At 35.8% G+C, this 17,454-nt stretch overlaps 1 protein-coding gene across 1 annotated transcript in view; it reads left to right on the top strand.

The window, feature by feature from the left end:
- The window catches only part of LOC112503939 (PITH domain-containing protein At3g04780), a 17,658-nt gene extending 1,672 nt beyond the window's left edge, over positions 1-15,986 (top strand). The window contains exons 3-8 of the mRNA XM_025107909.1: positions 9,137-9,260; positions 14,766-14,814; positions 14,890-14,947; positions 15,040-15,086; positions 15,517-15,594; positions 15,674-15,986. Of these exons, the coding sequence (XP_024963677.1) occupies positions 9,137-9,260; positions 14,766-14,814; positions 14,890-14,947; positions 15,040-15,086; positions 15,517-15,594; positions 15,674-15,722 (405 nt within the window). The 3' untranslated portion in view covers positions 15,723-15,986. The remainder of the gene's footprint in view (positions 1-9,136; positions 9,261-14,765; positions 14,815-14,889; positions 14,948-15,039; positions 15,087-15,516; positions 15,595-15,673) is intronic.
- The last annotated feature ends 1,468 nt before the right edge of the window (positions 15,987-17,454 follow it).

Raw genomic sequence — 17,454 nt, 5'->3', positions numbered from 1 at the left:
ACTAATCCGGACGTCCCTTGTCCGGTTTAAGTAGAACTCCGGGCAATACATATCCGGTTTAACAGTCGAAACCGCAAGGTATTTAGATATATTGAAATTCATAGTAAAGCAGTTCAATAGAAATGAATTGTATGCACATCTTTAGTACTCAAAGCATAAAACACTCACCTTTGATTTTGAATTTTGACTTCAATTAACTGTAGCTTCTTTTCACTCTTTTCTCCCTCCGATTTTCTTCTAAAATTAGCCAAAAAGAAGCTTTTCTTTTTCAAAGGCACTTGCTATTTATAGCAAGTGCTATAATCGTCTTTTAAAAAGTCGGCTATAACCTTCCCCACCCATACATCAATCTTCACACACACACACACACACACATATATATATATATATCCATATACATACTAGTTGTGTACCCGCGCAATGCGGCAGGAGCCATGAATTTTAACGATTTTGAAGTCCCACTGGTTTTATAAGATAGGATTTAACGATTATATATGTTACACTTGGTCTTTACATATTAATACAATTTGAATAAATAAAAGTTATGATTCTAATTACAGAATATCGATGAAAAAAATTGTATGACAATTTAAAATCTAATATATTTAAAATCCAACATATTTAAGCGACTCCACAAATGTATTCGATTTACACTAAGAGCAAAGAACCAAGAAATTTGAGTTTTAAGATAAACTCAAAACCAATAAAGAAAACTACAAATTTGACAGATCATAAGCCATGAAAAGACACAAAAATATGGGTTTTAGAATAAAATTTCAACTGTTTACCTTCTTTCTTGTCCAGAAACTCAGATTAAGGTTGAATTAATACATGTATATATATATTTCAAAAAAGCTAAGAACATATTAATTCAAAATATATTATACAGTGCAATTTGGACAGCCTAACTCCAAAATATATAGTATATATATAAATAAATAACTATAAAAGTATAAATCGTAAATATTAAAAATATTTTTTCACAGTATATATATAATATATAATAATATAATTAAGTAAAAAACTATTCAATATTGGACTCATTTCGAAGGTATTAACGTGACGATTATAACGGTGTAACTTGTTAAAATAACAATGTATTTTTTAAACATGTTTTAATTGATATACGATTATGTATGTTAATTTGATAAAAGTTTAAAATGAAACATTTAAAAGTAAAGGACGTAAAATAAATTAATTAATTAATTATAGAGGTATAAAGTGTAAATTTAAAATTATAATTTTAAAAAAATCGGTTGTGAGAGGATGAGTGTATGTGAGGGGGTGAGTGTATGTGAGGGGGTGAGTGGATGAAAAAGTGAGTATAAAGGGTATTGTGGTCATTCAAAATTTTAAGACTTTAAGACATTTTGCTTAATAAGATAGTATATATATATATATATATATATATTCCAAAACTCTCAAAATAAAACTTGTAACCCGAATATTACAATATTCCCTTCTTAAAATAATTCCGTCCCGGAATTTCATTTAAGCAAATTGGTAAGGATACTTTATCCGCATCTCCGATTCTGATTCCCAGGTGGCGTTTGGTTCTTTATGATAACGCCACTGAACCTTTACTAACCCAACCTTTTTATTTCGTAGTTTCTTTTCCTTGTAGTCAGTAATCTGTTCAGGGGTTTCATCAAAGCACAATCTCTCGTCCACCTTTATTTCGGGTAGCGGCACTACCATATCTGGATTTATTAGACACTTCCTTAAATTCGCCACATGAAATGTGTCATGGATCCCACTTAACTCTAAAGGAAGTTCTAAATTGTAAGCCACTTCCCCAACCTTTCCAATAATAGGGAATGGTCCAACATACCTTGGACTTAGTTTCCCCTTTTTCCCAAAACGGACCATTCCTATCCAAGGTGATATCTTTAACATCACATTATCACCCACTTGAAACTCAATCGGCTTTCGACGTTTATCTGCATAACTTCTTTGTCTATCTTGCGCTGCCTTCGTTCGTTCTCGAATTACTCCTATTTTATCTGCAGTTTGCTGAACTAATTCAGGCCAGCTAACCGTTTTTCACCTATTTCGTTCCAACACAAAAGAGTTCGACATTTTCGTCCATACAGAACCTCGAAAGGTGCTGCCTGAATACTTGAATGGTAACTATTGTTGTACTTGAATTCCACCAGAGCCAAATGACTATCCCATGACCCTCCAAAATCAATAACACATGCTCTCAGCATATCTTCTAAAGTTTGTATAGTTCGTTCACTTTGTCCATCTGTTTGCGGGTGGTAAGCTGTACTTAGCTTAATCTGTGATTCCATCTCTCTTTGGAAGCTCTACCAAAACTTAGAAGTGAACCGACTATCTTTATCAGAAACAATTGATAGAGGGACACCATGTCGTGTTACTACCTCATCAATGTATAATTTTGCCAATCTCTCCATTGAATATGACTCTTTCATAGGTAAGAAGTGTGCAGATTTGGATAACCAATCTACTATTACCCATATAGCATCATAACCTTTTGATGTTCTCGGCAATTTGGTTATGAAATCTATAGTGATGTGATCCCACTCCCATACTGGAACTTCTAAAGATTGCAACTTACCATAAGGGTGTTGGTGTTCAATCTTTACCTAAAGACATGTTAGGCGTTGCTCAACATGCTTAGTTACATCCTTCTTCATACCTGGCCACCAATAGTGTTGCTTCAAATCCCGATACATTTTATTTGTACCTGGATGAATTGCAAAACGTGACTTATGAGCCTCACCCAAAATACGTTTTCTGAGTTTACCATAGCATGGTACCCAGATTCTGTTCTGGAAATTCCAAAATTCTCTGTCATCTTTTACCAAATCAGATATTAATCCACCTAATCTTTCCTGTTTAATCTTACTTTCCTTCATGGTCTCATGTTGAAATTCTCGTAACTCTTCTTGAATACTGGGTAACAACTCAACCCGTAGAGCTATAGCTTTGATAGTTCCACTCTTCTCTTGTCGGCTTAATGCATCAGCCACTGCATTTGCTTTTCCTGGGTGATATAAAATTTCACAATCATGATCACTTACCAATTCCAACCATCGTCTCTGACGCATATTCAGATCTTTCTGATGAAACAAATGTTGTAAGCTCTTATGATCTGTGAAAATTTGACATTTCGTTTCATATAGGTAGTGCCTCCATATCTTTAAAGCGAAAACTACTGCCGCCAATTCCATATCATGAGTAGGATACTGCCTTTCGTGATCTTTTAACTGTCTGGAAGCATAAGCTATTACCTTTCCACGTTGCATTAAAACACAATCCAGACCCATCTTTGACGCGTCACTATAAACTACAAAATCTTCCATTCCATCCGGCAAAGATAGAATTGGTGCACTGCATAACTTAACTTTTAACATCTGAAAAGCCTGAGCTTGAGCTTCATCCCACTCATATTTCACATTCTTCTTAGTCAACTTTGTTAATGGAGTGGCTATACGAGAGAAATCTTGTATAAACTTACGATAATACCCAGCCAATCCAAGAAAACTTCTGATTTTAGTTGGAGTCTTTGGGGCTTCCCATTTTTCAATGACTTCAACTTCAAAGGATCCGCTTTAATGCCTTTTTTTGAGATAACATGTCCCAAAAACTGAACTTCTCGTAGCCAAAATTCACACTTTGACATTTTGGCATACAACTTTTCTTGTTTTAGCAATTCTAAGAGTAATCTCAAATGATGGGCATGCTCTTCTTCTGTCCGAGAATATATCAGAATATCATCAATGAAGACAATCACAAATTTATCGAGATAGGGACGACAAATTCTATTCATCATGTCCAACAAAGCTGCAGGCACATTTGTGAGTCCAAATGGCATGACCAGAAATTCGTAATGACCATAACGTGTACGGAATAACGTTTTCGACACATCATTCCGAATCTTTAGTTGATGATAACCTGACCGTAAATCAATCTTCGAAAAATAAGTAGCCCCAACCAATTGATCAAACAAATCATCAATTCTTGGGAGATGATACTTATTTTTGATTGTTAGTTTCTTCAACTCTCGGTAATCAATGCACATCCTCATTGATCCATCCTTCTTTTTCACAAAAAGCACCGGCGCACCCCACGGGGAAGTACTTGGTCGGATAAAACCTTTATCCAACAATTCCTTCAATTGCGACATTAACTCCTTTAATTCAGAAGGAGCTAATCTATATGGTGCACGCGCAACAGGTGCTGCTTCAGGAAGTAGTTCTATTTGAAACTCAATTGTTCTATCTAGAGGTAAGCTTATCAAATCTTCTGGAAATACTTCTGGAAATTCCCTCACAACTGGGATATCTTTCATCTCTTCTTTGTCTTTCCTCATATCTATAACATATGCAAGAAAACTAACACATCCCTTTTGTACATATTTTCGAGCCTTTAAAACTAAGATAAGGCTAGAATAACGATCTCGTTGATCCCCGTAAATCACAACCCTTCCTTTTTCCGGTAAGTCTATATGAATCATCTTTTCATCACAGACTATATTGGCTTGGTTTTTAGCTAACCAATCCATGCCTATAATTATATCAAATTCCCTTAAAGGCAAAGGAAATAGTTGTATAGGCACCTCACATCCTTCTATATTTATAAAACACTCATCTATTCTTTCCTTAACCAAAACTTCACTATCGTTTGTTGTTTCCACAATTAGATCCTCACTTAACACTAGATTCTAAATGTGCGCAGTTAACAAACGACGGTGACACAAAAGAACGATTTGCACCCGAATCAAATAAAACTTTGGCACATACTGAATTAATGAGGAATGTACCTGTTACTACTTCAGGGTGCTCTTCCGCCTCGCCTCTCGTCATCTGAAAGGCTCTCCCTCTCGCAGACTCCCCACGTCTTATCTCTCCTCGACCACTTGAATTAACACGATTATCCATTTGTCCACGACCTGTTGGCACATAACCAGGTCCTTGGCCCCCAGAATATCCAGATCCACGTCCTCCAACAAAACCAGACCCTCGACCTTTTGCTTGCGAACAATCGGCATTTATATGTTGAGATGAATTACAAGTAAAACACCTTCGCGTCATCCGACAATCTCGAGCTATATGACCTGGTTCCTGACATTTAAACATACTCGAGATTCTGTATTGCAATTTTCTGATGTATTTTATGACATCGGGTACATGCTTTATCCGCAAACCTTGAAACTGGTCGATTCAAATTTTCTATAAACCTCGGTCTACGGAAATCAGTCATTGTAGCTTCCCTTTTTCTTCTCTCCAACCTTTTCTTGTGGTTGTCTGTTAATGTCTTGCTCCAGTATTTCAGCAGCATCAACTGCCGCTTGGAATGTTGTCGGATTCCTGGATATCACATACTTCCGGAGATTAGATTCTAAACCCCAGATGTACTTTCTTACTTTACTGTTTTCCGATATAATGAAAGCTTCAGCGAATCGGGATTGTTCCATAAAGACTTCCGTATACTGGCGGACTGACATGTTTCCTTGTTCAAGACGAAGGAAATCATCTTCTAACTTTCGCACTGCCGCTTCAGGACAATACTGCATTTTAAACTTGATCACAAATTCTTCCCACAGCATGGTTTTCAAAATGTTGGGATTTGAACTTGATAGAACTTTCCACTAGTATAAAGCACTTGATCTTAAACGAGATACAACAAACATGACTTTATCTTCTTCTGCACTTTTACTAACCTGCAGACTCGGCTCAATTTCTTTAAGCCAACACATGGCTTTAACAGGATCACGCTCACCAGAAAACTTGGGAGGTTTACAGGCAAAAATCATCTTAATATTTGGAACCGAACGTCCCAACAAATTTACCAAGCTCTCTTGAAACTTTCCTAATTCAGCTGCCAGCATTTCTTAAGTAATAAATCCGGGGTCAAAAATATTGTGTCCACCCCTTGCTCTTCCTCTACCACGGCCAGACATTGAACTTTCTTGGGCCACAATTCCTGTTCCCCATGAGTTTCTTGTTTAGCACCTCTACCTCTTCCTCGACCCCTGCTGCGACTTCGTGTTTCAATCGTCATCACATTTTCCAGGTCTTCCCCTTGAGTCACATTTCTTCTTCCCCGACCTCTTCCATAACCAGTAGAGGTCCTTTCTGATTGATTGGGATTATCTGCCATTTCTCAGTGTATAACTTTTTCTGTCACATTTAAACACATGATTATTCTCATAATCAAAATATGATAACACATTTATCCTCAAGTCTATCCATAACTCAGATTATATCAGTCATATATAATCTATCTTTCTCATAATAGGTTCAACTATAACATATTTCCATGTTCATAGACCCAGTGAAACCTATTATCATAACTTCCACACCTCTAGTTTAAGTCTAAGTATTTCGCAAATACCCAGATCCCTTAAACTAAGGCTCTGATACCAACTGTAACAACTCACAAACTCCAAGTACAGATAATCCACATACATATACTCATAAAACAAAATATAGTATTGTTACAAAACATGAATTTACAAAAACTTTCTTCAATACATTTGGGAACAACTAAATTTTATCATTTCTAAACTTTCCCCTTGCCCTTATCCTGCGAGGTTCGATTACCTGCAAACAGGTTAGTTCAACAACTGAGCATTAGACCCAAATGGTCTAGTGAGTGTACAAATCTCATATAATAACATACTTTCCAAACTAGCAGTTTAGAATCAAACCTGTACAGACATAAACGTTTTATCTATATTCATATAGATTCTTTTCCTCTCGCGGTTACTCCTCCATTACATCTCTCTCGGTGTTACACCGCCATCACATCTCTCTCGCGGTTACACTGCCATCACATCTCTCTCGCGGTTACACCGCCATTACAAAGATAAGAACTTTAATTCAAAATAGAGTCTAATCAATCATCCACCGGATTTGAAATCCGGACAACACTACCCGGATATGGAATCCGGACAACACTTGGAAATCTTTGAGCGGTTTAGGTAGAACCCCAGTTGATACTTGTCCGGTTAATGGGATATCTGGTCACCCTTTACCCGGTTTAGGAGATATCCGATCACCCTTTGTCCGGTTTAGAGGATACCCGACTAACCTTTGAGCGGTTTAGGTACTAATCCGGACGTCCCTTGTCCGGTTTAAGTAGAACTCCGGGCAATACATATCCGGTTTAACAGTCGAAACCGCAAGGTATTTAGATATATTGAGATTCATAGTAAAGCAGTTCAATAGAAATGAATTGTATGCAAATCTTAAAATACTCAAAGCATAAAACACTCACCTTTGATTTTGAATTTTGACTTCAATTAACTGTGGCTTCTTTTCACTCTTTTCTCCCTCCGATTTTCTTCTAAAATTAGCCAAAAAGAAGCTTTTCTTTTTCAATAGCAAGTGCCATAACCGTCTTTTAAAAAGTCGGCTATAACCTTCCCCACCCACACATCAATCTTCACACACACATATATATATATATATATATATATCCATAGATATATATATATATATATATATATATTCCAAAAATCTCAAAATAAAACTTGTAACCCGAATATTACACTTATGATGGATGAAATTTGTCTGGTTATTTTCTATTTTCTAAAACTAAGATGAAATTTGTCTTGTTATTTTCTATTTTCTAAAACTAAGTACCTTTTATGTCTAGCTATCGTTGACTTGGGTATTGTCATTAGTCTAGTATTTGTTGCATGGATGCCAAATTCGCAACTATGTGATGCTATTACTTCGATAAAAATGACATCATGTCACTTTAATGCCATTTTAGAGGTGTTATCATCTTGATCTTTGGTTCACAGAGTGGCAAGCTCACATTATAAACCGACATGTTGAAAATTATATGCATCTCTAATATTTGTTGATTACAATCAAAATAATCATGTTAAGAAACCCTCAAATGCACCAAGTTCAAACTAAAGCACTTGATAAAAACAAATTTTTACCACAGAAGATCAAAAATACAACAAAAGATACTGGCGTAATAGGCTGAGCAAGCCAAATACACCATACACTTCAGAACCAAATAAATGATGATAATAAGAATAACTTCTCAGAAAAGCATAACATAAACACGTATATGCCAATAAAATTTCTCACCTCTAGAGCCCTGGCATGACTGCATGATTGATCGCTCTCCTTATAAAGACATAGACTTTGAAGTATTATAGGAGATAGGCCATTCTGCATATATGTGTTCATTATTGTGATAGATTAATGATGTACAATCCATTTAAAGTTTGGAGTTTCGAAGTTCTATGTGAATGGATGAGATCAACATTGGCAGGAGATTGACAAAGTGGACTCAAGGGCATTTAACTAATAAACGGGCTTCATTCAAATTACTAGTAACGTAACTTCTTCACAGTGGATCAAACTTACAGATAGTAGCGTAATGAGATTCAGGTGTAGAGATGTAGTTGGTATGGATGCATCAGGAAGTTGTGTGACACAAATTATGTCAATAGAGTAGCAAATCTTTGGATGACATAGGAAAGCATCATTCTGGAAAGTAGTTCCTCGAGTTAATATGACAATATTAATTTGGTGTGTTGGGGTGGGAAGAAGAGTTTTTCTTTGTGGCAATATTGGAAATGGTTCATGTGGAGCATGGTGCTTTGTTGCTTAAACAACTATTAATATGAGTTTTGGTGAGTATTTTCCTGTACTTGTACTGGACAGTCTTTTTTCCCAGACATGAAAGTCGATGTCTATAATAGAAAAAGATACAAGATAATCCTACTCTAATGTAGTACAACTAAGATTGCATGTATCATTAATAAGTGTATATGAATTAAATATATACACTTAGGGAGCATAAAGTAAGTCATATGAAGCCCTCCTAGGGGGCCACATTCGTCATTGTCCTAGTGCCTTAACAAGGAGACACAAGTTCGAATCCCTAGAGGCATGGGCCAGGTCCGACTCACGGAAGGGAGGAGATCTGCCCGATAATGTGGAGGGGTGAACATAAACCCCACGGATTAGGGGGACCCATGGTGTTGATACCACATGACAAGAAAAGTTGGTCTTATGATTAGGCACCATATGTGTCCCTTTACTTTTAGAGTGATATTTTTTGTCCTTGTGCATTCTTATTTATCCGTTTTCGTGATCTTTTAGCTCTAACAGTTAGAATGTTTTTATTTGTGGAACAGGGTTATAGAGAAGATGAAGGTCTAAATCTGGAGAGTGATGCAGATGAGCAACTTTTGATTTACATACCATTCACCCAAGTTATCAAACTGCATTCTATTGTGATTAAAGGACCTGAGGAGGAAGGTAAATTACCAAACTCTCTTCTTGCCTCTGTGTTCTTTTTCTTCTCTTGTTCATCCTCTTTTTAATCATAATTAATACAAATACAACATGATTTGTTGTACTCTGTAGCTAACTACCTATCTAGTTCAATAAAATGATAATGGAAGTTATGTAGGCAATTCGATACAAACATTCCTTATATGAAAGGTAGTGTGTCTGGCTTTCTGCCTAGGCATTGCCACTGCTTTATCGTATTTTAGTCAAAGAAGATTTAAAATTGTGGCTAGCTGCTAATCTTACGTGTTAGCAGATAGAACTAAAATCAAAGTTTTGTCCCATTCAAGGGAAAAAAAGAAAAATTGGTTGGTATTTGTATGTTTAAGAGACTTGGCCAACCATCTTATCTACTGTATTATTTACATTTCCCCCCAAGTAACAATGGTATCGGAGCTAAAATTTTGGGAAGCACAACCAAGCCCTTAAATCATTCACCACAAACTGCTGGCCAAAGGTTTCTTCTATGTTGCTGTTGGCATCTAGCGGTTGACAAATTGTTTTATTTTCTTGTTTTACACACATCTTGTGTTTCTGCCCTATTTTGATTCATTCATAAGCTCCATTCCCTTTTTAAGTCTCAATCCCATGATGACTGATCATACCTCATTGTGCCTTTGTGAGCCTCAGAGCTTCACGTGCTTGTTTGAAGAACAGCAGTTGACAGCTTTTTCTGTGTTCCTTGACTCTTTGATGGAAGCTTCCTCGACCTTTTTTTGGGTAACCGTGGGTATCAGTGCCAGTTTACGCGCACCTTCTATGACTTTGCTGGAAGTGTTTTTGGCCCAAACCCTTGCTCTTGTTTGACTTTACTTGTTCATTCCATGCGCTAATTGCTCTTTGTTGGTTTCACCGTTGCTGCCTCTTACTGCCTGCTTAACTGTGTATTTGGTTTTTCTGGCTTGTTGCTATCAGATCTGACCTCATAGTAGTTATCCACCTTGTGGTTCATATAGTGTGTTTGCGGTGCAGTGTGGTTTAGGACCAAACCACAGCGCATATGAGGTTTTATCATTTTCCTAAACTGCATACTGCAGCGTTTGTGCCTCAAACCCCAAGAAACCACACTGCAAACTGTTGTGCGGTATGAGAGGGGTGTTCATCTGAACGGCCAAAACGCCCACACTGCGTGGTTTGCGTGTTTATCAATCCGCACTTTGTGGTGTAGTTTGCAGTTTTGAACTATGAAACAAGGTTTACACCGTACTAGACACACACACACACATATATAATTATGTATTATGTAGGGCCGCAACCTTTAATTGAATTAATACATTATTCATTAATATTTAATGCATCATTCATTAATTTTCCTTTTGTCTTTAAGATTTTGTTTAAACTTTGATCATTTGTATTGTCATTTGTGCCCTAGCCATCGCCTTTGGCTCCCTTCTGCAACTTCTTACTGCTGCTGTCTGATTTTTCTTTTTTCATGCTTATACGTACTTGTCTTCCATGTTTATTTTTTTTGCTAGCTGTTATGCCTTCTGTGTCATCTCTCCCCTGTCTTTCTGTTTCTTGTGTAGTTTTTCTCAATATTTCTAGGATTCTTGTCTTGTGTAGGCTTTGTTAAGATACAACATCGGGCTTGATAGCAAATACATCAAGGGCCTGTTGGTTTGACGGAATGTTTTCGAGAGATTTGGATTTTGTGGAAGGATTTGGAATCTTTGGTGTGTTTGTTTTGTAGTATTTGGAATGGAATTGAATTACATCCTTTATGAGTAATCTATAAAAACAAATTATAAAAAATTATACAAATAATTAAATTACCTTTTCATTAATTCATTATTACAAAACAAGTGTTTTTAATATATTTTAAAACATTATTACAAACAAATCATATGGACTTTTCTTGAAAGCAAAGGAGGGATTGGAATGGAATCCAATTCCAAATTCCATCAAAAACCAACAAATCTCGCAAAACCAAACGGGCCCTAGTTATTTGGGTATGAGCTTGCATATTTTGATAATTTAATTTTCATGCTTCATCATATTCTATGTATATACATGTGGGCTATGTGCAAATTTGATGCTACGAAATTGCTGTACCCAATGAGACATTTTGCACCTAATACACATTAAAATGAACATGTTTATGCACTTAAATATGACACTTCAATCTATATGCGCCTCACAAATCCCCTTCATGATGAGGAAAAAATCCATCTTGGCGACTTTTGATAGCTATTAGAGATGGGCATAAGAACCAGACCATTTGGTCCGGATCGAACCATGATGTCATCAGGCTGGACAAACCTATTTTTTGAGATGGAGTGGTCCGGGTTTTTGTGGACCGATCTGACTTGATCGTTGACCAGACAGACTTATTAGGATGTGTTTCAGACCGGTCTGTGCCCATTTCTACTAATGGTTACTTAAGAGCTGTTTACTGAACACTTACCTTGGTAAGCGCTTATCTATTCAATTACTTTATCGGGTGAATATAACAAGAATCAAGAATCTTATCCCGTAATAGGAAAGGCAAGGATCAAGAGTCTTACCCGGTAAGTGAGAGTGATGACTCTTACGCGGTAAGTACTTACTGGGTTATAAATGCTTGCCATTAATTCATTTTGATGGCTGGGAATGTTACCCCATAAGGTAAATGAGAGTGGTAACTCTTGCGTTTGGTAAATGGCCCCTTAGTGTCTCTCACTTATTCTAAATGAAGAGTTCATAACCATCAAACAATAAGCTATTAAGAAAATTAATAGTTATTCTTCTTCTAGATAATACTTCACACATAAAAGCTGTACATGGATTCTTTCAGAGCCTATACCGTTTTTAACGTGCATGACCACAAGGGATCTTATACAATTACAAGGTTCTCACTAATCTTGACTTCCACAGAACTGTCAATCATGTCAAGAATTGGGATCACAACTATGTGTAGTGGAAAGGTTTGAATATTTGTAGATGATGGGGCTTTTGTATAGTTGTTTCAAAGTTTTGGTTTAAATACTCCAAGTTTAGAAAGTTACAATACTTTATATATTATCTTTTGCTAGAAAAATGTACTATAACCTTCTCCGATCATCTTGTCAAAGTCTTCTGATCTTGTGTTTCACTGTGTGACCTGGTCAATTCATTAAGCTGTAGACGGGTCCCATTGACAAATCATAATCCTGTCTAAGTCGCTATTGACTGGTCACTCTTGCACCGCTGAATCCCTCTTGTATCAGCATATGCCACTAAATATATTTGACCAAGTTACTTTAAAATATGTTCTCAGTTATTTTTGTGGACTTGTGTTCTGTTTTTATGGACCTACTGCTTAATAATTGCCACATGATTAGTGTTGAAGACGAAAGATCGTGTGAGAATTGGAGTTAAGGTGAGAAGGGGAAGAAGGGATTTGGACCCTTGATCGCTTTTAAACTCAAACCAACCCATGAATTGCGCTTTAGAAGGGAATTTATCTAGTGCTTCTCATTAGTGTTGATCTAGTGGAACTCTTCAATTAGGATTGATCCAAACGTGGAGACCCCTTCTTACCCTTCTCATACTCTCATTCTCACTAGTACCCGACCCTAGTTTTGTAATGCTATTTGGTGAAGTCACAAAGAAGGACGACTAATTGGACAAAACAACATTGTGATTGTCACCAAAATTGCTTTATGTTATATAAATGGTTTAGCGTTCAAAAATCATGCCTTGAGGTTGTCTATTTACTTCTGTTATTCGTTTAAAACTTTTGCTTTATGCTTGTATTTTGTTTGAGTTTCTGCTTGATGGTGGAGCTATGCAATTTGATTGTATTTCATGAACTTATTACTACAATTAATTAATTTAGTTGACGTTTTTAAGACTTATGACTTGTAGTTTTATAAATTATGATGGATTTCATGATTTGGTTATTTGGTATGGAAATATGGAATTATGTTTTTTTTTTGCTAAGGGTTATGAATTTATGAAATTATTGCTTTATTTTCTGGGGCTTACGCCTCAGAATGCTCTAGGCTTACGCCTCATGTACCTAAGGGGAAATTGCCTCGAGGCTTGTTTTCATTCTTCAAAACCTTGGCTATATATCTATATGTACCTCACAAGTTATTTTTACATTTCTTTCATGATTTATGAAATTAGTATTGTGGGTCTAGAATTAGTTTTGTTAATGTTGCATATTGACTCTCATTCTATCATGAATCACCTGAACTTCCTTGATAACAATCCTATATTCGAGCTGAACTTCCTTGACAACAATCCTATATTCGAGCTACCCAACTGCATTCTACTTCATGTCCACATCTATAATGATTTATGCAAGTTGGCAAAGATAGAGAAAAGGGTAATTACGGACCTAATTTACATCAGATTTATCACGGATGCAAACCAAAAACTTCTAGACAAAGTCAGAGTTTAGAAGAAAAGATGGAGGGGGAGGCAAAGCAGAGTGCAAGTGTAAAAATGTCTTGAAGGAATTTGTTAGATACCAGTTTGGTTCTTCATGTCGAAAGTGGTGGTAGAACTTATTTAATATCTTGTTTGAGATCACTATTTTGGTCAACGAATAATAATATCATGATTGTAGTTGCTAATGGCGTCATAGCTTCATGTATGCATATGCTACTCTGTGACAACGAGAATGTATCATTTGACATGAGACATGGCTTGTTATATAAAGTTTGCAACTATAACTTAAGTACCTCTTTATAATACAAAACTAAGGGCTGTTTAACAATTGCTTACCAGCAAGAGACATAAATCTTACCTTATCGTGTCACATTCTCGACCATCAAAATGAATTTCCGGTAAGCGTCTTAAATCCGGTAAGCGCTTACCAGGTAAGAGCCTTTTCCCTCACTTACCAGGTCAGACTCTCGGTCCTTGCTATGCCTCTTACTGGGTAAGATTTTGGTCTTAGCTATGCTCAATGGTAAGGTAAGTGATATCGGTAAGCGCTTATCCGGCAAGTGTTTAGTGAACGACCCGTAAGAGAACTTGTGGTTCACAATCAATCTCACCAATATCTTGCAACAATTGCTAATGGCCGAAGATTAAATTTGGAAACAGATCTTTTCAAAAATGGGAGCATAGCATTTATTTTGAACTCAAAATAGAAAGTTTCCAAAGGGAGACCTTACATGTGCAAACAATATGGTAGTGATAGAGATGTATGCAAGCAAATTTTGATATGCTGAAAATCCATAAAAACAAGCCTCTATAAGATAACATAAGTGAATAACATCTTTGATTAAAAAAAACTCTTATAGTCTGTAGGTTAAAGCTCAGTATTTTAGAAATGAGGAATAGGAGGATGAAGTAAAAGATGGTGATAAAAGTGAAACATGCAGAAATTGATAAAGTGATAAATTATCAAGACTTCTTGTAGACCCTTGTTAATTGAAATTTGATGTATGCATTATTGAGAGTTCAACTTCCACCTTTTTTGTAATATTTGTTCTAATTGCAAAGGAATACGAGCTTTGTTTCGTTTCAGAAGTGAGTTTTTTTATAATTGTTTTGCAGGTCCTCAAACCGTAAAGCTTTATACAAATAAGGAACATATGGGATTCAGGTAAACTTGTTAATATTCTCTTCTTTTTCTATTATTAGGAGTTTGTGATCGGCATATGTGTGTATATATGTGCAGTAACGTTAGCGACTTTCCTCCCAGTGACACACTTGTTTTATCCCCCGAGAATCTCAAGGTAATCCTCTTCTTCTTCTTCTTCTTCTGGTTTTCTTGTATCATCTGAATGATGGGTTTATTATACATCTTTGGTTTTTTTCTCCTTTTTAGGGAAAGCCTGTCATCTTGAAGTATGTTAAGTTTCAAAATGTTCGCAGGTAATTCCTCATTTATATACAGGGGACCTTTTGAAAACCCATGAAATTCTGATAATCTTGAGAACTAGTGCATCATGTGCAATTTCATATGATTTTTTTTTTCATTTAAGACTAGGTTATAGAATATCGATTAACATATATTTGTTTCACAATGTGGACCTTTTTGGCGTGTTTTTGAAACAAAGAATACATGTAAAAGAGTTTCACATTGTGAAACGAATACATGTGAGACAAACATATTCTGAAATAAATATATGTTAATCAATATACTTAGATGGAAAAAAAATTATGTTAAACAAAGCTTTAAGGTAGAAGTTCTCAGGGTTCTCATAAATTTTGGAGTTCTCAAATGCTTAAGCCTCTATATGTATCGATGAGTAATGTGTTCTAATAAGCGATAAGAGGCTAACAAAAGTTGATTTGAATTCAGCTTGACAATATTTATCGAGGACAATCAGTCTGGTTCTGACATTACGAAAGTCCAAAAGATGATTCTGCAAGGAACAACGTGAGTTTCTAATGCCCGTTTTTCCTCATCTAACTTTGTAAAAGTTTGTTAAAATTTGGTAACTGTGGAAATGATGCAGTGTGGAAACAACGGATATGAAGGGGTTGAAGAAGATCGAGGATCACTGATTAAAAAAAAAGAGACGATATGTACTTCTCCTCGCTCATTTTCAACTTGCTTCGGATTTCGCCAGTTAAAACAAAATGTAATGGCACATTGTTTGTTGGAAGTTATGCATTGCATTATTAAAGACAACTTGTATGTTTTTGCTTGTGCCCAGCCCACCTCCGACATTGTATGGGGTCTTTAACTTAGCAACAAAACCAGTAATGGTTGACATGGGCAAACCGGTTATGGTTTCGAAATATCTCGACAGATTGTACCTGGTGTAACTGATGAACCGGGGTCGACTTTTTTGGCATATATAAATAGGCGAAAGATTGTGTGAGAAGGAGAATTAAGGTGAAAAGTTTAAGAAGGAATCTGGACCCTTGATTATTTGCCCACTCGTGAAGTGCGTTTCTCATGGGAATTGATTTGGTGCATTTTATCCGTAGATGGAGATCCCTTCTTATACTTCTTACCTGGCTCTATATAAATAATAAATAAACTAAATTACGTTTTTTGTCCTTGTGGTTTGTGAAGTTTTGGATTTTGTCCCTGTGGTTAATTTTAGTTTTCATCCATATAGATTGCAATTTATTTCTTTTTTTGTTCTTGAGGTCAAAACACCACTTTTAAGTATGAATGATCAAAATAAAAACGAATTGTAAACTATAGGAATGTAAAAAGCAATAAATATTAAATCATAAGGACAAAATAGGTAATGAATTATAAACAAAGGGATGAAAATTGTAATTTTAAAATAGAGAGGTTTGTTTGTTTACTTCTTAATAGTTTCATTAGGAGACAGACTCTGAATCCTTAAGAGGTGGATCTTGTTTATTTAAAAAAAAGTCTGTCTCTTAATGATTTTAAAACTCTTTGAATGATTCTGTATCTTGGGTCTCCCTTAATCATTAAGCGTCATAATTTCATCGTAAACAATTATCAAATAACTATATTTCATTTTGCACTATATCATGAGAGTCTCTTAATTATTCTGATCACTTAATCATTATGTACCAAACCATTCAATAACTTTCAAACAGTCCCTAAAAACATAATTTGCTCTAATAAATACCTTACAATTAATAAATTAACAAAAAAAGTAAACTTTAAAGATCGATTTTTAAAAATAAATGAAAACGCCTAATAAATATCATCAACATATGATTCTTCAAAAGTTCTTGTTTTAAACAGAAACTTGTAATTTCGCCATCCCATGTTAGTGGGTTTCTTTGTCGACTTTTTCCTCAATGATGTAGGGAAGTTCTTACTTTGGCGAAGAAATGTCTTGAATTTAGTCGTAACTATCCAAATAAACCCGGTTATTTAGCTGCTTATGGAGTCCCAGTTGTGGACCATTTTGGTTTTGAATGATAAACCGATCATGTAACTCAGTCAAGTCCGTAACCAATTATTGTCCGAATATACATTTTACAGTAATGAGCAATAGGGATTTAGGGAAGGGTTCAAACGAGAACGATACTATTTTATAAGAACTCAAGAACACTTGAAACCAATAATCATCACATAGGATAAACCGGTAAGACACACATGTGTTAGCTCTAATATTCACTTCTTGTAAAAGTATGAAAAAGTATTATGCAAGTGTTGACAGAAGGGTATCTTCCACAGAAGACAACAGAGGACTAGCAACAGAAGCTGTTTCATCGTGCAAGTAAAATGTAACAGAACTTCTGATGTCTCTCACAGAGGTTCTGGAAAATGGTTCTCGGGCAATAAGATCATACAAGT

This window comes from Cynara cardunculus, unplaced genomic scaffold (genome assembly GCF_001531365.2).
Source record: "Cynara cardunculus var. scolymus isolate 2C unplaced genomic scaffold, CcrdV1 Un_Scaffold_4171, whole genome shotgun sequence".
Classification (NCBI taxonomy): Eukaryota; Viridiplantae; Streptophyta; class Magnoliopsida; order Asterales; family Asteraceae; genus Cynara; species Cynara cardunculus.
Note: the sequence above shows the minus strand (reverse complement) of the source record. Positions and strands in the feature narration are given on the sequence as shown.